Source organism: Ilyonectria robusta (assembly GCF_021365365.1).
Source record: "Ilyonectria robusta strain PMI_751 chromosome Unknown BGZ61scaffold_7, whole genome shotgun sequence".
Taxonomy (NCBI): domain Eukaryota; kingdom Fungi; phylum Ascomycota; class Sordariomycetes; order Hypocreales; family Nectriaceae; genus Ilyonectria; species Ilyonectria robusta.
In genome coordinates, this window is record NW_025764441.1 from 1131119 (window position 1) to 1148102 (window position 16984).

A 16984-nucleotide genomic window follows, 5' to 3' on the forward strand; every position below is an offset into this window, starting at 1 on the left:
TCGAAAACTCTCCTTACTCACCATCGCAACACCCTCACCACCGTCTCCGGCTCGTCCCCATCCATTCATCACGGCCTCGACTCCCTATCCGGGCCATGGCAACGGCGACGGCCCTGGACGTGGCCGACCCGTCCTTGCCCCTCCAGCGCTCCGTCTCCCAACACAGCACCACCTCTCTGCGTTCGTATCGCAGCGCCCACAGCGCAAGAAGCTCCGCCGTCCGAGGCCCTCGCGGCCGCAAGCGCCTCAGCCAACCCAGCAGCTCCTCCAGCAGCGTCGCAGCCAGCGACAAGTCACTAACCAGCTTCCCCAGCTTCTCCCCCGAGAACGCTGGCGGCGACCGCTTCGAGGAACCCGCCTGGTCCAAACCGACAACTCGCCCGCCGACCGACAAGCCGGTTGATCGCGCCATCTCCAGGGTCGGCCGCGGTTCTATCGTGGACAGCTTGACTGGACAATCTAGTGCGCGCAGCGCCCTGTTCGAAGATGCCCCGTTAATGCACAAGGTTCCGGGCGCGCTCCACCAAGCCGATGACGAACACATCCAGCGCTTGATCTCGAGGCATGGCGCGATTGGCCTCGTAAGACAGATTTCCGAGGACCTGGCTCAGCGAGACGCCCAGATTTCCACCTTGCGACGACGTGCGGATGAGCGCGAGAGGGCCCTGCGCAGGATAATACGAGAATGCGGCCTGTCCAATCTCGACCTCGAGACGCGATTGCGCGCCGTCGAGGCTGAGCTGCGCACCAACGGAAAGACCCTGCCGAGGGATGAATCCGGTCTTAGTGATCTCATGAGCGATGCGATGCAGGATACAGTCGTCGCCAATGCCTTGGGCGAGAACAACCGCTCCACCATTCGCGCCAGCAGCCAATCCGTCACCACCAACACATCCAGCAACACCGACACCAGCAGAGGCACTCTGAGGGGATGGAAGGACTATTTCTGGGGCACGGGAACCGCCAAGCGGGGGAGCAGGCCCGACAGCATCAACAGCGAGAGCATCAACTCGTCCACCATCATTCGATCACACTCCAGCATGGATCGCAGGCCAACCCTGCAAGATGACCTCTTCAATCCGCCCGACACCGTCTCGGTGAGGAGCTCTAGTCGAGCTTCTAGCATCCAGCCTGGGCCCGCCGCTGAGCGCAAGTCGTCCGCGTCGCTGGCCCACATGGCTTTGCGGTTGGTGGCCGGCGGTGCCATGACCACTCGCGACGCCGAGTCCAGGGGCCGCGCCGTGAGCACTTCCACCAAGGCTGAGTCTTTGAGGGCCTCGTCGACAACAGGTCGCAGGTCTCAGCCCCGGGCGGTTTCCGTGGCTGGCGGTCCTAAGGCGCTGATGGCGATGCGACGATCGACCCCGGCACCCCCTGACCGAGCAGCATCAAGAGCGCAAGCACTGGAAGCCTGGGACACGATGAGAGGAAGCCCGCCGACTAACGGCTCGCGCCACGAGAGCTATGGTCCCGTCGAGATGGACGCCATCATGCCGCCAGAGACGCAGCCGCCCACTCTGACGCATATTTACAACAACTTCCCCAACAGCGAGTATCTGACGGATCGCTTCGGCTTCATCTACGACCAGCGACGCAAGAGGCGACAGCGCGAGGCGGCCCAGATGGCTCGGCACATTCGCAAAGGCAGCCGCACCGAGATGCTGCTCAACGGCCGCTCCGGCATCTCGCCCAACTCGATCGAGGACTCCCCCAGCCCCAAGTGGAGTGTGTCGAGCGATGGGCGCCCGGAGAGTCCGAGCAGCCTCGAGGAACGGGGAGCAGAGGAGGGCAAGACCAAGAGGTGGCAGGATTATTTGAAGATTGCAACGTTTCCGACGGAGCTCTTGAGCCACACCCCCAGCATTGCCGCTCCGTCTCTCCAGGTGATGGAGGGAGTTGAGGCAGAACCGGCCGTTGAGTCGCCAAAGCCTGCCATTATGTCAACACACTCCGGCCTGATCCCATCGGCGAGCACGACAACGGCTGTCGACAGCGAGACAACGCTCCCCTCTCCGGAGGGACCCATAGTCCTGGCCAAGGAGGATGCTGAGCCGGTCAAGCTCCTGCTCCAGCAGCTCAGCGAAGTGCATGATGCGCTGCAGCGCGAAAAGACGGTTCGATGGAACGACTTCCTTCGCAAAGTTCGAGCTGAGCGTCGACGAGAGGGTGAGGCTGCGGTTGCCGCCGCCGCCGCCGCTGCCGAGGCCCGATATGAGCGTCCGGCCGTTATCCTCCCTGAGACGCGCGTGGCCGATGGCGAGATGATTGGCGTCTCTGGACTGGGCAACAAGGGCAAGGTTGGACGGGCCAAGTGGAACGAGTTCAAGAATCTAGTGCTGGGCGGCATCCCCGTTGCCTACCGCGCCAAGGTCTGGTCGGAGTGCTCTGGAGCAGCAGCACAGCGCGTACCGGGATACTACGATGACTTGGTGGCGCAGAGCGGCAAGGACGACGACCCCATCGTTGTGAGCCAGATCCAGATGGACATTCACCGCACGCTGACGGACAACATCTTCTTCCGCAGAGGCCCTGGTGTGCAGAAGCTCAACGAGGTGCTCCTGGCGTACTCCCGACGCAACAAGGATGTCGGGTACTGCCAGGGCATGAACCTGATAACAGCAAACCTGCTGCTTATTATGCCCTCGGCCGAGGATGCCTTTTGGATCCTCACGTCGATCGTTGAGAACATCCTACCCCACGGGTACTACGACCACTCACTGCTCGCCTCGCGTGCGGACCAGCAGGTGCTCCGCCAGTACGTGTCGTCAATTCTCCCGAAGCTGTCGGCGCACCTGGACTCGCTGTCGATTGAGCTCGAGGCGTTGACCTTTCAGTGGTTCCTGTCCGTCTTTACCGACTGCTTGAGCGCCGAGGCCCTGTTCCGCGTGTGGGATGTTGTCCTCTGCACCAACGACGGCAGCACGTTCTTGTTCCAGGTTGCCCTGGCCCTGCTGAAGCTCAACGAGGGAAACCTGCTGCAGTGCAACACCCCGGCCGGAGTATACACGTACATCAGTCACCAAATGACAGAGCACGCCATCAGCATCGACGGTTTGATGCAGGCTAGTGAAGGACTGCGAAGGGTAGTCCGTCGGGAGGATGTGGAACAACTACGGGAGAAGGCGATTCAGGCTGAAAAGGATATGGTGGCTGCGCGAGATGGCGATTCGACTAGAAGCAAGAAGGACGAGAGCACGGCTGTGCCACAGCCGGAGGAATGACATTGAGAAGAGTAACAGAGATGGGTTGGACACTTCATTTGGACAGCAGGAGTTTGCATCACAGGCCATGATACCCCCCCATTGGAGACGCTGAAACAGCCGCCAGGGGAGTCAGCATTGCGGCGTTCATTTACCAAATGATTTTTTTCTATAGCGGTTCGGTGTGGTATGGCATGGATTGGTTGGCACGGATTGGTTGATTTGACAAAGCACTGCGATATCCCCGTCAGACAGACACGCAAAGACTATCTTTAGATCAGGATTATAGAAGCACGGTATACAATGACATGGCAAATATTATACATTTACGGCACTTGTTACAGCTTGGCTTTGGTGTCCTTGAGCCACTGCTCGTACCACACCTTTCCGAACTCCTGTCGCTCTTGTTCGAGCGCCTGGGCCTCCTCGAACCTCGCTTCGTGCGCATCGAGGCCGGGAGTCTTAAGGTAGTTGATCAGGTCGTGGTACATCTCCGCCTTGAGCACGCCGTAGACACCCGACTTGGGCTTGGTGACGAGGTCCCGCTCCTTGACGAACGTCAGCAGGTCCTCGGGCTTCTCGTAGATGGCATCGGCGATGCCGGCGGCAACGGCCTCGGGGGCGGTGAAGCGACGGGCTTCGAGCACGAGGTGGCGGTACGTGAGGGCGGACATCTTCGTGCGGAAGAGGGCCGACATGGGGGGCTTCAGCGGCGCGCCGAAGAGCAGCTCGTTGACACAGAGGAAGCCGCGTGGAGAGGGCGCCAGGCGGTAATCTTGGGCCGTGGCGAGCATGAGGCCACCGGCAAAGGCGTGGCCGTTGATGAGAGCAACGGTGGGCATGGGGTAGCTGGCGATTGGTGTAAGTCGCGAGAAATCAAATCAAGCAAGGGCACGCAGACGTACCTTAGGAAGCGGCGCCAGACGCTATACAGCAGCGGCCAGTAGCCTTCAGTAGCGACGGCATGCTCGAGGTCGAGCCCGTTGCTGTAGAACTTGGGGATGCCGGACGTGGTGGCCACGACGCCATGCGGATACCCAAACTCGATGATGTCGAGAGCCTCGAGAAAGGCGCGCAACACCGGCGCCGTCAGACGGTTGTCCGGCGGCGAGTTGAGCGTGAGCAGGTAGACGGCCGGCGCGGGCTCGGTGCACGCGAGGGTGCCGCCCGGGTAGGCGGCGTGCGCGGGGATGGTGAGAGAGAAGAGCTGTGCCATTTTGGAGAAGCGCGCGATGAGATCTGGGGAGAAAATGTGGAGGGAGAGAGATTGGAAGATGGGGGTTGAAGATGCGATTATGGGTCCGAGGAGTGAGGGTGAGGTCTCAGTCTCACGCAGCGCCTCGGCTCATGGCTGCTACCGAAGACCCCCGGAATGACCACTGCCGCGCTTGTGAGAGGGTTCCTCGGCGGCAGGCCAGCAACGGGCGCGTGTGTATGTAGCCAGAGATTGGCGTGGTTGTCAACAGGAGAGTAACGGCTTTATTCTATACCGTCTTCTTATTTGTATTCGCTTCATTCGAGAGTAGAGCCATGGTGTTTCTTGCATGTGACGCCAACGACGTCAGACTCCGGGGAAAGGTACGTACCAACCCCCCACCAGTCAACGCGCTCCTTCCGCCTGCCCCACGCTGGGAGTTGCGCCTTCCTCACTGCTGCAAGCTCTCTAATAATATCTGGCAGCTTCAACCGCACCCCCACAATCTCCAACTCGGCCTCATCCCACCACCACCACCACCCCACCTGAGGCACACAACACGACTCCCTCACAATGCCTGACGGCAAGCAAGACAACGGCCAGGGCGCCATCGTCTTCTTCCACCCCGACCTCGGCATCGGCGGCGCTGAGCGGCTTGTCGTCGACGCCGCCGTCGGCCTGCAGAACCGCGGCCGTCGGGTCGTCATCTACACCAACCACTGCGATCCGAAGCACTGCTTTGACGAATGTCGCGATGGTACGGTCTGTTCCCCTTTACGCAGCTCCTTGGCTGATTTTGTTAGGCACCCTCGAAGTCCGAGTCCGCGGCCACTGGCTCATCCCCATGTCGATTCTCTCCCGCCTCACCATCCTCTGCGCCATCCTCCGCCACATCCACCTCATCGTCCACATCACCGTCTCCGGTGAATTGAGCGCGCTGCAACCCCGCGCCTTCGTCATCGACCAGCTCTCTGCCGGCCTGCCTCTGCTGCGCTACCTCTTTCCCGCGCAGCCCATCCTCTTCTACTGCCACTTCCCCGACCTGCTGCTCGCCCGCGGCCGCGAGTCGGCCCTCAAGCGCCTCTACCGCGTGCCCTTCGACTGGATCGAGCAGTGGAGCATGAGCTTCGCGCAAGCCGTCGCCGTCAACTCCGAATTTACAAAGGGTATCGTCGCTCGTGCTTTGCCGGGGCTGAAGAACAATGTCGAGACAAAGGTCGTCTATCCCTGCGTTGATATCGAGCCCAAGGAGGACGAAATCACACTGGATGAAAATGTATTCAAGGACGAGAAGCTCATCCTCAGCATCAACCGTTTCGAGAGAAAGAAGGATATTGCTCTGGCCATCAAAGCCTTTGCTGCTATTCCCCAGGACCAGCGCAAGGGAGTGCGACTCGTCCTCGCAGGTATGACTCTCTCCTCAACTCACGATACTAAGCTGACATCCCAGGTGGCTACGATCACCGCGTCTCCGAGAATGTCCAATACCACAACGAGCTCCAAGAACTCGCCTCCTCCCTCAACCTGGAGCACACCACCGCCAAAACGCTCATCACCGCCCTCTCCGCCCCGGTCTCCATCCCTGTCCTCTTCCTCCTCTCCATCCCCAACTCTCTCAAGGCCACACTCCTCCGCTCCGCCCGCGTGCTTGTATATACCCCCGCGAACGAGCACTTTGGCATCGTGCCCCTCGAGGCCATGCTCGCCCGCACCCCCGTTCTGGCCGCCAACTCAGGCGGTCCCGTCGAGACCATCCGCGACGGCGAAACTGGCTGGTTGCGCTCCCCCGATGACGTATCCGCCTGGTCGGACGTCATTCTGCGGGCCCTTGCCATGTCTGATGCTGAGCTGGCCCGCATGGGCGACAGCGGTGCGACGCGAGTACGGAGCCTTTTTGGCCGGGACCACATGGCTGCCCGGTTCGACACCATTATCAATGAGATTGTAGGACAGAAGCGTTCTCTATCAATCTTCAACACCATTGTCAATGCCGCCGCTCTTATCACCTTTTTTACTCTGGGTCTAGTCATCTCTAGCGTTTATGCGCGAGGGGGAACTTCGGTTTCTGAATAGTCGATTTGTTGTGTACGATAGATGTACGACTTGCTAGATAGGCACCTAGGTAGTAACCGCGTCGGAATAATAGCTACATGGCCACGGCCTGTAGAAGTACCAACACATACCCTAGTCTCATTGAACTCGGCGTCACCATTCACGGTCATACGTCACACCGATCCATTGATTCATCATCAACTAGCTCCTATCGTCCGCCTATCCTTGCTGTCATATTACACAAGAAGACAAAACAACGCTGCTCCTCCAGTTCCTATGCAAATGCTCCCATTGCCGCGCTCTCCCTGGCGCTGGCTGTCCCACAAGCAACAAATACAGCTGTCCGCTCTTGGCTTTGAAACGGTGAATAGTGACATTTTCGTGTGCACAGATGGCCTCCTATCCCAGTTAAACCCCATGGTGTCCCGGTGGTAATGCTGTCCATGCTCAAGCAGTCTTTGTAATCCTTTGTATGAAATCCGTCATGTACACGGGCTCCTGGCTTCCATTCCTAGCGATGTGATGCCCAAGGTCTGCTGTTCGACCCGTTCGCCAACCCAAACCAATCTCCATCATCGCAACCTAGCTCTCATAAACCCATCGTCATCTCATTCCCTCATCCCGTCATCGCTGTCATCTCCGTTGGAAGACATCCCGAATCCGTCCATGACATCCGCTAGCGATTAAACCACCCAAAGAAGAAAGAAATCAGAGGTAATTCCTCCAGAAACGATAGTCTAGTAATACCACGCACAGTTCTGATGCGATTGCAGACACAACCTCGTTGGTCTGATGCTCCCATGATGTTTCCAAAACAGTGGCACAAATGCAAATTGGCCCAATAAAAAGTCCTTCATCGCTGGTGTGATGTCTGACAGTAGTGTATGAATAAAAACGAGTAAAATCTCAAGAGTGGGGTAGGGTATCATTGTTCGTAGTGCGACGTCCCCTCGTCGTAGTGTACGGGAATCTTCTTGGCCGTCTCCGTGCTCGCAATGCTGATATTGGTATCACGCCGCCGCGCAGAAAAGGCTGGAGGCCGTGAGATGGAGGCCGGGGGTGGCATTGGCTTCTTCTTCGCCTTTGCCATTAGCAGAATTCCATCGTCACTGCCATCATCATCGTCGTCATCCTCGACAGGTCTAGCCACAGGGGTGCTTGTCACTGAGTCCCGAGAGCCGCTCCCTCCCAGGTGCAGAGCCAATGGGCCACTATCCATGGCAGGAGGGTTCACAAACACCTGGTCGATAGGGAAGCCAGAGGTTGGCTCCTTGTTCATGGCTGGAGGCGTAAGAGAGTCTGTGGTTTCGAGGAGCGATGGGTGGGCACTAACAACCCCTGGCTTGCAGAGCAGCTCGGCTTCCATGTCTGCAGACACGGAGCTGGCACCGCTGAGCAACGCTGGTAGGGATGGGTCTGACTGGAAAGCAAGCATCCGCTCCGACGTGCTCGCCGTCGAGGGCAACGCAGAGATTGGGCTTGTCAGCTCACTAGGGCTAGTCAGAGGCGTTCCAAAGCCCGCCATCGACTCGGTGCTTGACGACTTGGTCGTCGGCATGGTATCTCCCCGTGATGGGGTGCTTTGGTTTCGCTCCCATTCCTCTGTATCTGGTGAGGGCGGGCATGGGATGGCGATGGGATCGGTGGCCTTGTCCATGCAGTTCTCAAGTGATAAAGGGGTGATGTCGACACGGTGAGCGGTCGGTGGCCTACCGTCAATCACAGGAAGCGGTCGAATGAGGAAGTTGGGATCGGAGTGTGCTTGGCTATGCTGGTACCCAGCGGCCGACTTGAGAGACAAGGCGAGTGGAGATCCCAGTACTTGTTCCGGCACGCCCCGACCGAGATCGACGGATCGGATAGGCCGGTTGTAACGAGAAGGTTTGCCGGGGGCGACTGCAGTGCTCAGTGCCACCTGGGGCTCGGCTCGCTTGTCCGCGCTGGCAAAGAGCCCGCGGTCCACGGAGCGTGCTCGAGAGCTCTCGTCCATTCCTGATCCCATGTCGCGGGCCTTGCGGGCCGTCTCGCTTCTGATCTCCTCTAAGCCATCCATCTGCGGGGAAAAGCTAGGAGTTGTGGGGGTTGTCCGTGAGACAGGCAAGGCGGGTGCGAGATGCAGCCAGTTGTTGGTTGCCCTCCCAAGGCCGAGGTTGTGGCCATGGCTATGGGCGTGTCGATGAAACGGCCAGAGAGAAGCAGGAGAATTGGACCTTTCAGCGTCGTAAGGTGACTCAGTCGTCTCGCTTTGGGCATGAGAATGTCCTCGGGGTGTGTCGACGGACGGCAACACTGTCGCAAGTGGGTCGTAGACTACTGATCCCGGCTGCGTGCTGGCTGTCTGGCTGATGGAGAGGGGATGTTCCGGAGTCGAGCCAGCCTCGCGGATGGCGGTTGAAAAATAATCGTCGGGGCGGAGGCTTTTGCGGCGTTGGTCACGAAAATTCTGATGAGGCGTGGGCGGTACGTTGTTATACATACTATCACCGGCCTCGCTGGCGGCACTGCTTGTAGCTCGATGCCGTGTCCTGCTGTCGCTGCGCTCCACCAGGGGGTGCATGACCTTGCCCACGGCCTTCTTAACAACCGAACGGGCACGCTCAAGAAAGGTGAGCGGAACGACGGCAGAGGACATCTCTCTCTCGTCGACCTGGATCCTGCGACCGGATGAAGGTCTCGCGGGATCGGTGTCGTCGAGCCACCCAATTGGGTTTTCGAGGTTCTGGACGACCCAGGGGTGTCGCTTGATGTCTCGTAGTCGGATTCGCTTCTCGGGGTTCTTCGTGAGCATCTGGCGGAGCAAGTCAACCAACAGGTTATCAACCTCCTCGTAGTCAAGATCGTTGTCGTCTCGGTACGGTGCAATGTTCTGTCGCTTGTAGAGAGACGTGACCGTTGGCGAAGTTGAAGGGTGAACAGGCTTGAGACGACGGCGAGGAATGTACACGTCCTCGGTGGCAATCTTGCGGAACATCTGGAATTCATCCTCGGCAAGGAAAGGGATGCGGGCGTAGATCAGGCAGTACAGCGTTACTCCCAGAGACCAGACATCAATTTGCTCAGACACCCTGGGCTGCGCTTGGTCGATGTCGGTGTAACACAGTTCCGGGGCGAAGAACGCAGGGGTTCCAACCGTCTTGGCAAGCTCGAGGTCGTCATCGAAATCCCTGGCCTCCGACTCCGAGACAGTCTCGAAATCGTAATCGCGAATGGGTCGGCCAAAGTAGGAGACTCCGAAGTCGGATATCTTAACTCGGTGCTCCTTACTCCAGAGAAGGTTTGCAGGCTTAATATCTCGATGCACAACGCCCTGGTAGTGTAGGTACTCCAATCCCAAAACGGTGTCTTGGAACGTGGACCGTGCCTGCGTAAACGTGAAGCAGGGAACGTACGAGAAATCATCGGAGAATGGGTCGTGCTGTTGTTGCGGGTTGAAGTCGATGGAGGACATGTGGGAGATGATGGAGTCGGCCATACTGGGTGAGCGGCCTCGGAAGCCATCCTCGTAGTAGGCACCGTACATGGCTCCGTCCAGGGCGATGCTTGAGGACTGGTTTGAACGGAGACCAGGGGTCTCGAAATCGTCTTCCCAGTCGATAGCCTCGTCGTCATCGATTGCTCGGGTAGATGAGATGGCAGACCGAGACCGTGAGTGGCCCATCGACTCAGCGCGGGAGGTCTGACGCGAAACAGGGCGAGATGGTATTTCGTCGCTGAAGGCAAAATCTTCCCGAGAGGATATGCGAGAATGGCTGCCCAGGCTGCTGCTAGGCTCATCGGTACCATGCTCGGCGCTCCAATGATCTGTCTGGGGGTTGTAGTTCTGAGCCATCCTCGCCCGCTTCAGGTTCTTGAGTGCCTGTCGGTGGTTGAGAATCTCCTCGTATTTTTGCTCTTCGGGAGTCTGAGGCTCGCCTCGCATCTCGCGCTCGATGCGTCTCCGTTCGAATTGGCAGATATGTGGGAGACCCTTCTTGCGCCAGACCACTTCACCAAGTTCGACGTGCTCGAGAACCATGTAGATCTTCTTAAGTTCCGGATCGTCGATAACTTCGAGGAGGGCGACGACGTTTTCATGTCGGATCTTCTTGAGAATGGCGATTTCCTTCTTGGTCTTGTCCTGCGGGGACTTGGCGGTGACCCTACCGAGTCGTCGTTTCTTAGAAAATCGCGGAATGATCTTGATGGCCACATTCTCGCCGGTCTCCATGTTTCGAGCCAGCTTGACCTTTCCGTGCATGCCCCGGCCAATCTCCTCAATCACCTGATACTGGTTGATGGTTTTCCGGCCGGTAGTGGTGTCTGAGTCAATGAGAGCCTTGTGGGTTCTGAGGCTGGCGTTAGCGTTGTACAAGCAAGCCTCGTCGCCTCCCCCACGAGGGTAGATGAAAGGCACGAGAAAGTTTGAAGGGGATTATCATATAGGAAACTTACTCTCTGACTCTGTGCATCTGCAACGGGTGCAGAAGAGGGCTACCGCCCAGGTTGATTGGGGTGTTGCTCTCGGAAACCGAAGTGTACAGGTTTTGTCGAGAGCCCGAAGGGCTGAAGAGGCCTGGAGAAGACATGGGAGTACTGTTCGCGGTCCTCAAAGGCATGGAGGCGGAAGGGGGGAGGTGCGTGTACAGCGGAGGAGTTGGCCGAGCCGTCATCGAGAGGGACGACGACGACTGCTGCTGTGACAGCGACTTGTGGTGGGTTCGGGGGTGGTGATGTTGGTGATGCTGTGAGGGATCCATGATGAATGAATTCGTGATGGTGTCGTCGGTCGAATCGACATAGTGGACGGAAGAAGTCGGCGCAGAAGCGGCCTGAGGAAAGGAAGAGTCACGACAGAGGCGACGGAGAGTCTATAGTGCCATTGTTGCAAGCAGAACGAGTCGAGTGTTGAAGGAGGACACCAAACGGAAGAGAGGTGACAGTGGCAAGAGTAATCAAAGAAGTGAAGGAGGTTGAAGAAGAACGAGAAGATGAGATAGCGACTGGGTCGAGGGAGTGGAGAAAGGTAAAGAGCGAGGTCGTGTGTTTTTTGGGGGGGGGATTTAGCTGGTGGGCTGGGTTCCCGGTCGGTGATGTACGGAGGTGGAGACGGCGGCGGGCGTGGTGTGGGAGCGGAGCGAGTGAGCCAGAGAGCGTTCGTTCGTTCGTTCACGGCCGACAGCGCAGACAGAAGAGGGATCGAGCAACAGGGGGGCGTCCTGGGAGACTGGTGGTCTTGTCTCTGTAGGGCCTGTTTGGTGTGGTCTGGCTGCGGTGGGTACTCGGCGGTGGTACCTTACAGTGCTGGAGCGTCGAGCAGAGTACCAGGCGGCGAGCTGATTGACTGGAGCTTTTTTCTGCTGGGGATGGCCGGCGATGGGCGGGACGGATGGTGGGTGGTGGTGGTGTGGGTAAAAATGGGCGTGTACATCTTCTGTTGTGGTGTGTGGGAGCCAGAAATGTGTGTGTGTGGGCGAGAGGGTGAGCATCGGAATGGGAAAACATGGCGCCAGGAGGAGGGTGAAGTGGGGAAATGTGGCGCACGGACACTGTGTTAGATGCGGCCCCAACGCACTGTAAATACCTCCATCGATTGGACACGCCTGCACCTGTCTGGAATCCACTCGCCACCCAAAATGTTGACTGATTGTACAGTTGTCTCGAGATGATGGGAGACAACGAAAACCCAGATAAGAGGCAAATATGCAGGGAGATAATAGTAGCAGGCATTGCATTATAGCGACTACACTTTGTGCCTCCTGGTTTTGTGAGATGATAACGAGAACCAACACAAGGGTTGAGCCGGTCCCGAGTACAGGAACTAACCTAACCGGTCGGCAATGAACTGCAACCCTCGGCAGGACTCGCACCCTTGGCGATGTAGTTTGGGCTCCAGCTCTGATTGCGACAGCCTAGCGGGCGTAATACCAACCGTTTCTTGGTTCTGTACCTTGCGGGAAATCGATCATCGCGGCGACGTTGGCTGCCAGAGCTGACGCAATTGGGGGGCGGCCAGGAGTCAGGCTCAGAGTGTGATTCGTGAGAGTGGAAACGGGCGCTGACGGATCCCTGTCTCAGCGCCTGGTTCCCTTCCAGGTTAGTACGAAGTACCGTGTGTGAAACTGTGCCGTCCGGTCAAAGCTGCGACACTGGAGGTCGTCCAGTTTATACCGACACAGAGCAGTGCTTGTGCCTCTCGGATTTGTGCTCCATCTCGCTGCAGGAGATACCGTACATTGTACTCCCGCACAACCCTGCCCATGCCATGCCTTGGCCATGCCATCCATGCCCGATGGATGCCCCATGTTCCATGCTCCTCGCAGAATCACAAAGTAATCAATCAACACATGGTACATACATCGGAGGTCGTACTGTGCAGGGGCAGCACAACGCGCTCCCAAAGTCATAGGTGGATGGATAGACAGATGGATGGATGGATTGCCAGGATAGGACACCAAGGGATACCATGGGCGAATAGACAAAAAGGGATCCACCGTATTGCTTTTTCCACCTCGACTCACCATAATCGGTCCCGTTGGGTTCGGTGGCTTGGCTGGGCCCTGCGATGCCAGTCATTGCGATAAGATATGCGACGCTGGTAGGCAGGATTTTTGCTTTTTGGGCACTGGCCCTGAACGTGGGCTTGGCCTTGGGCTTGGCTAGGACCTGGGGCAGAGAGATGGTGAGATCTGGCTGTGGAGACTCCCTGGTACAGGACGAGGATTGGACGTGTTCCAGTGAGGAACCAACAAGTTGGGAACACGCCCGTCGGCGCCCGTTCCAACGTGTTTTCAAAGAGGAAATTGTTCGTGCTCATCACACGCGTGTCTTGTTGACTCCCAGCAATGCGTCTTTTACATTTCCACTCCACGCCGCCCTTCTCGTTCGGCATTGTGCGGCTCGCTTGGTGCCGTGTGTTGCTCGCGTGCCTGGATCGTGGGCCCTGAGACAATCGCTCAGCCCGACGTAAAGTTACAGTGCAATTCCTAGCACGGGCGGGATCCCGGTCGCCTCCTGATTGATAGATTGCCGTTCCTGGTCCAGGGGGCGTGCGTTGAGATGATTAAAGATATGATGTGACGGCGGCCGACAACAGATATGTACTGTAATCGTCGTAATCTTTGCCATGGACAATTGATTGACGGAGTGACGCCGTGGAAGAACACTTAAAGTTCGGCCCTGACTCTCTCCCGCTGGACACAGTTTAGCCTGGATGCATCTGCGGGTGACAAAGCGAGACCACCGGAAGCTACCTTAGATAGTTTCGCCTTGCCGATCAGAATCCGGCAATTTCGGTCCTCCTCTCGCGCATGCTGACACCCGTATCTCCGGTGTCTTTGTTTGCTTTTTTGTCGCGTTGCTCCTGTCGAGTGCTTTCGCGTTGGAAAGCGATAGCCTACCTACCTAGGTATTGTCCGTATTAGCAATGGTGTTTGGCGATAGTGCTACCGTGCGCCTTCTGGCCAATGGTAATGCGCCGTCCATGGTTCCCACTGGCTGCTCCTGCTGGGTGTTGGCGCTGGTGGCTCCTGCCTTCCCACGCGCATGCAGCTGCGCAAGCCCTGCCTCCGGTCCCCGCCGGTCTCGCCTCTGCGCCTTCCACGCCACATACAAGCCAAGCCAAGCCCAGCTACGCCCAGCTACGCCCAGTACGCCCAGTACGCCCAGCTTGGCCCATTCTAGCCCATTCTCAGCTGTCAAAGACACTACCAACACCGCCCAACAACAACACCAACGCACGCCTGAAGCCGCCAACCCATTGGGGACCGGTCGAAGTCCGTCCCGAGACGCACGGAGGCGACGAAAAACACAGCTAACTACCACGGGGGCCACCCTCATGCCAAGTCCCCAAAAGAAAGCAGCAAGGCGTTCGCCGACACAAGATGCCGAATTTGGCCCAACCAACGCCACCGTCTTTCCGTCACGGCTGTAACTCGCCCTATCCGTGTCTCTGCCGTGGTATTCTTTTGACTCTGCTTGTGCAGACCGGGCCAGGGTCATGGAGCCTGGAGCAGCCAGCCGACGGGAGACACAGCGGGCTGAACATCCAAGACCTACAGACAGGGTGCTACCAGCGATAAGGTAGTAAGTACCAATCTGCCTGACTTGACATGGCAACGCAGCACAGGAAAATGTTCCTTGCGGTGTTGCGAATCCCCGACTGGTCTGCGGGCAAAACAGGACGCCAATGTTTCAGCACGTTGAGAGTTCCACGACCACTCCGGCTTTCGAGTCATCGACTCCTGCTACGCTCCTTTATTGCCCTCGAGATGGGCATTCACACACACTTACCGACTACAAACACATGTTATTGTCCACGCCCAGATACATCCAGCTGCCCGGAGTACGTCACCGCCGGGACACTAGTCCTCGGCTACGACCTGCACGTCTTCTCTCCATCGCACCCGTTCGAGCCGCAGGTTCATCGTATGACCCCCCTTCCAAAAGCCTCAAAGGCAATAATTCGAAAGGCTAGCACATGTCTCAGATATCCATTGGGCAATCTCTCCCGTCTATCACTGAAAAGGATCTTTCTGACAAAGAGGGTGATTGCGGCAAAGTCCCCAACTGAGCTACGGCGGCGAGTGTGTGGCTCCAGCACTAACACCACCATCACCATGACCGGCCCGGCTCGGAGTCTAGGCGGAGCACCGAGCGGGCCTTATCCTTGCCAGCGAGCCCTGAATGGCTCACGCCATGGTGAGGTGGAGCCTCGCCGACGACGTTAGGCAGGGAGGCAGTGGGCGGCTGGCAGGACTAGCAGGTCTCCGTGTTCTTGGGGATCTGCAACCCCCGACGGTATCGATTCAAGTGGTCCTCTCCATCCCCTGGCGTCGTCTGGTGAGTTCTGGGGTTTCTTGGCCACCGCCGCTGCTGGGACCCATGATCCTATCGTGGATGCCACCTCGATCACCAAGCAGATGATGCCAGCTCCGTTGGTTTCCCAGCCAGTCTGAAAGCCTTGGGTTGCTGAAAATTTTGCTTAATGATACAGTAGGTGGGCAACCTCCAAGCTCTAATGCCAAATGGCATTCCATGCTGGGCTTTACTACCGGCGCTTGGTCGGTCTCCATGGTCTCTTATGTCCTCGGTCCGTTTTGACTCCATCGCATCGCATCGCATGACGTCGCAGCACAAGAGAGCATGAGTTTTTCACGATGTTGCAGGCTCGTACTACCACGTCAAACCAGCTCTCTGCTCTGGCCACCAGCTCTGGATCTCCGGAAATGTGACCCGTGCTCAGTGCAACATCACCACGGCCCTATTCATGAGGCCACCACCCATGATTGATTCCATAGTCATGCTATGTCTGCGCCAGAGGAGCCGGAAAGAAACATAGTCGGCATTCCTCGTTCCTCGGCTTCAAGACGTGCACAGCTCTCGGGCATCACAGGCAACCAGCTACAGAGTACCTTACCCTCGCTCCAGCACCTAGCGTTCGATGTACAGTAGTCAGTGGAGTGGTACTCGGATGGGTTCAAGTGGGCCATTAGCAGACCCTGGTCGTCTGCCCGCACCCGCCATCCTAGCACACACGCCAGTGTTTCCTCGCTCCGTCTCAATCACAGCCGAAGATCGAGGCCACGGACCAACTCTTGTTCGCCAAGTCGAGCGGGGACTGGCCTCGTCGACCCCCTGCCTCTCTTGGCTGGCCCTCGTCCCCCATGGTCGTCATCATGTCCGGCCGACACGGAGATGTGGCCTCGAGTGCCAGGTCCGACTAAATCGCCCGTAAATCGCCCGCCCCTTTGTGGAGAGACTGTGCAGTAGGGAAGCCGGCCGGCAACGCATCGCGCGCTGCCCCGTGGTCCCGCTCAACTCGACATGATTGTTGTTCAATGTCTACTGCTGCATCAGGGCCTGGCATGGCGACCCGAGTTCCTGCATCCAACGTGGCGGCTGCTCACTGATCTAAGGCGGTCGACGCCCAGCCGTCAAAGAACCAGCCCAGCGCCCACCAACGAGCTATCAGCGCCAGAGTCGAGACCAACCCTGCAGCTACTGCGGCGTTGCAGGGGTGAGGTGTTACGGTACCCAGACAGTACAAACAATACCCAGCAGCTCCCAGCATCCCCTTCCAAACCATGGTAGGAGCCCTGTACCCTGAATGTGCGCAATGCAGGTGATGCGTACGCAGGACTAGGGTCTAGTCCCTTGGACAACGCCCATTGAAACGTTGTCCCGCCGTAAGCGACGGTATGCCTCCCCCGTTGCAGCCGTTCCGTCATCGTGCCTGGTCTGAGGTCTGACACGACTCGCGAAGACGACGGACATGCAGCATAATCGCCAAGGGTGCTACGCTGTTGCCAGAATCGCGGGAATTTTCTCAAGGTGGTGTCGATGGCCTCCCTCTGCATGTCCATGAGCAAAGATCGACAGGCAAGTGTTACATCAAGCCAAATGTGAACATTTCGGCCGGCATCCCGTCCAAGAAGCGCGTTTCCTAATTTCTCATCACACTTTCCGGCAGGCACTTGCTTTGGCCACCAAGCTAGGGCCAATCTCACATCGAATCCTTCAAGCACGTCGCCCGATTCGGACATGTTTTCGGGTTACCAAC

At 57.9% G+C, this 16984-nt stretch overlaps 8 protein-coding genes across 8 annotated transcripts; 3 read left to right on the forward strand and 5 right to left on the reverse strand.

Moving 5' to 3' along the window:
• Window positions 1–1141: 1141 nt before the first annotated feature.
• BGZ61DRAFT_449119 (rab-GTPase-TBC domain-containing protein) lies at window positions 1142–3515 on the forward strand. The gene has a single exon (XM_046245561.1). It carries the CDS (start codon window positions 1176–1178, stop codon window positions 3219–3221), a length of 2046 nt encoding a protein of 681 aa, XP_046106147.1. The 5' UTR covers window positions 1142–1175; the 3' UTR covers window positions 3222–3515.
• Window positions 3516–3538: 23 nt separating this feature from the next.
• BGZ61DRAFT_531105 (ClpP/crotonase-like domain-containing protein) lies at window positions 3539–4416 on the reverse strand (the record flags this gene model as incomplete). Its single annotated transcript, XM_046253659.1, has 2 exons — window positions 3539–4049; window positions 4106–4416. The coding sequence occupies 2 exons, from the start codon at window positions 4414–4416 to the stop codon at window positions 3539–3541; spliced, it is 822 nt and encodes a 273-aa protein (XP_046106148.1).
• A 369-nt stretch (window positions 4417–4785) lies between these two features.
• BGZ61DRAFT_212097 (uncharacterized protein) lies at window positions 4786–6595 on the forward strand. The gene is made up of 3 exons (XM_046238025.1): window positions 4786–5152; window positions 5199–5801; window positions 5846–6595. Exons 1-3 carry the CDS (start codon window positions 4969–4971, stop codon window positions 6466–6468), a joined length of 1410 nt encoding a protein of 469 aa, XP_046106149.1. The 5' UTR covers window positions 4786–4968; the 3' UTR covers window positions 6469–6595.
• Window positions 6596–7372: 777 nt separating this feature from the next.
• BGZ61DRAFT_348743 (uncharacterized protein) lies at window positions 7373–11183 on the reverse strand (the record flags this gene model as incomplete). Its single annotated transcript, XM_046240091.1, has 2 exons — window positions 7373–10772; window positions 10879–11183. 2 exons carry the CDS (start codon window positions 11181–11183, stop codon window positions 7373–7375), a joined length of 3705 nt encoding a protein of 1234 aa, XP_046106150.1.
• Window positions 11184–11412: 229 nt separating this feature from the next.
• On the reverse strand, window positions 11413–12999 carry BGZ61DRAFT_574437 (uncharacterized protein; the record flags this gene model as incomplete). The annotated part of the gene is made up of 3 exons (XM_046256159.1): window positions 11413–12066; window positions 12374–12504; window positions 12796–12999. 3 exons carry the CDS (start codon window positions 12997–12999, stop codon window positions 11487–11489), a joined length of 915 nt encoding a protein of 304 aa, XP_046106151.1. The 3' UTR covers window positions 11413–11486.
• Window positions 13000–13210: 211 nt separating this feature from the next.
• BGZ61DRAFT_449122 (uncharacterized protein) lies at window positions 13211–13575 on the reverse strand. The gene has a single exon (XM_046245562.1). It carries the CDS (start codon window positions 13549–13551, stop codon window positions 13396–13398), a length of 156 nt encoding a protein of 51 aa, XP_046106152.1. The 5' UTR covers window positions 13552–13575; the 3' UTR covers window positions 13211–13395.
• Window positions 13576–13583: 8 nt separating this feature from the next.
• On the reverse strand, window positions 13584–14517 carry BGZ61DRAFT_574441 (uncharacterized protein; the record flags this gene model as incomplete). The annotated part of the gene is made up of 1 exon (XM_046256160.1): window positions 13584–14517. A coding segment is annotated over one exon (690 nt), but the record flags the coding sequence as incomplete, so codon positions are not given.
• On the forward strand, window positions 14321–15191 carry BGZ61DRAFT_212153 (uncharacterized protein). The gene has a single exon (XM_046238026.1). It carries the CDS (start codon window positions 14535–14537, stop codon window positions 15150–15152), a length of 618 nt encoding a protein of 205 aa, XP_046106154.1. The 5' UTR covers window positions 14321–14534; the 3' UTR covers window positions 15153–15191.
• The last annotated feature ends 1793 nt before the right edge of the window (window positions 15192–16984 follow it).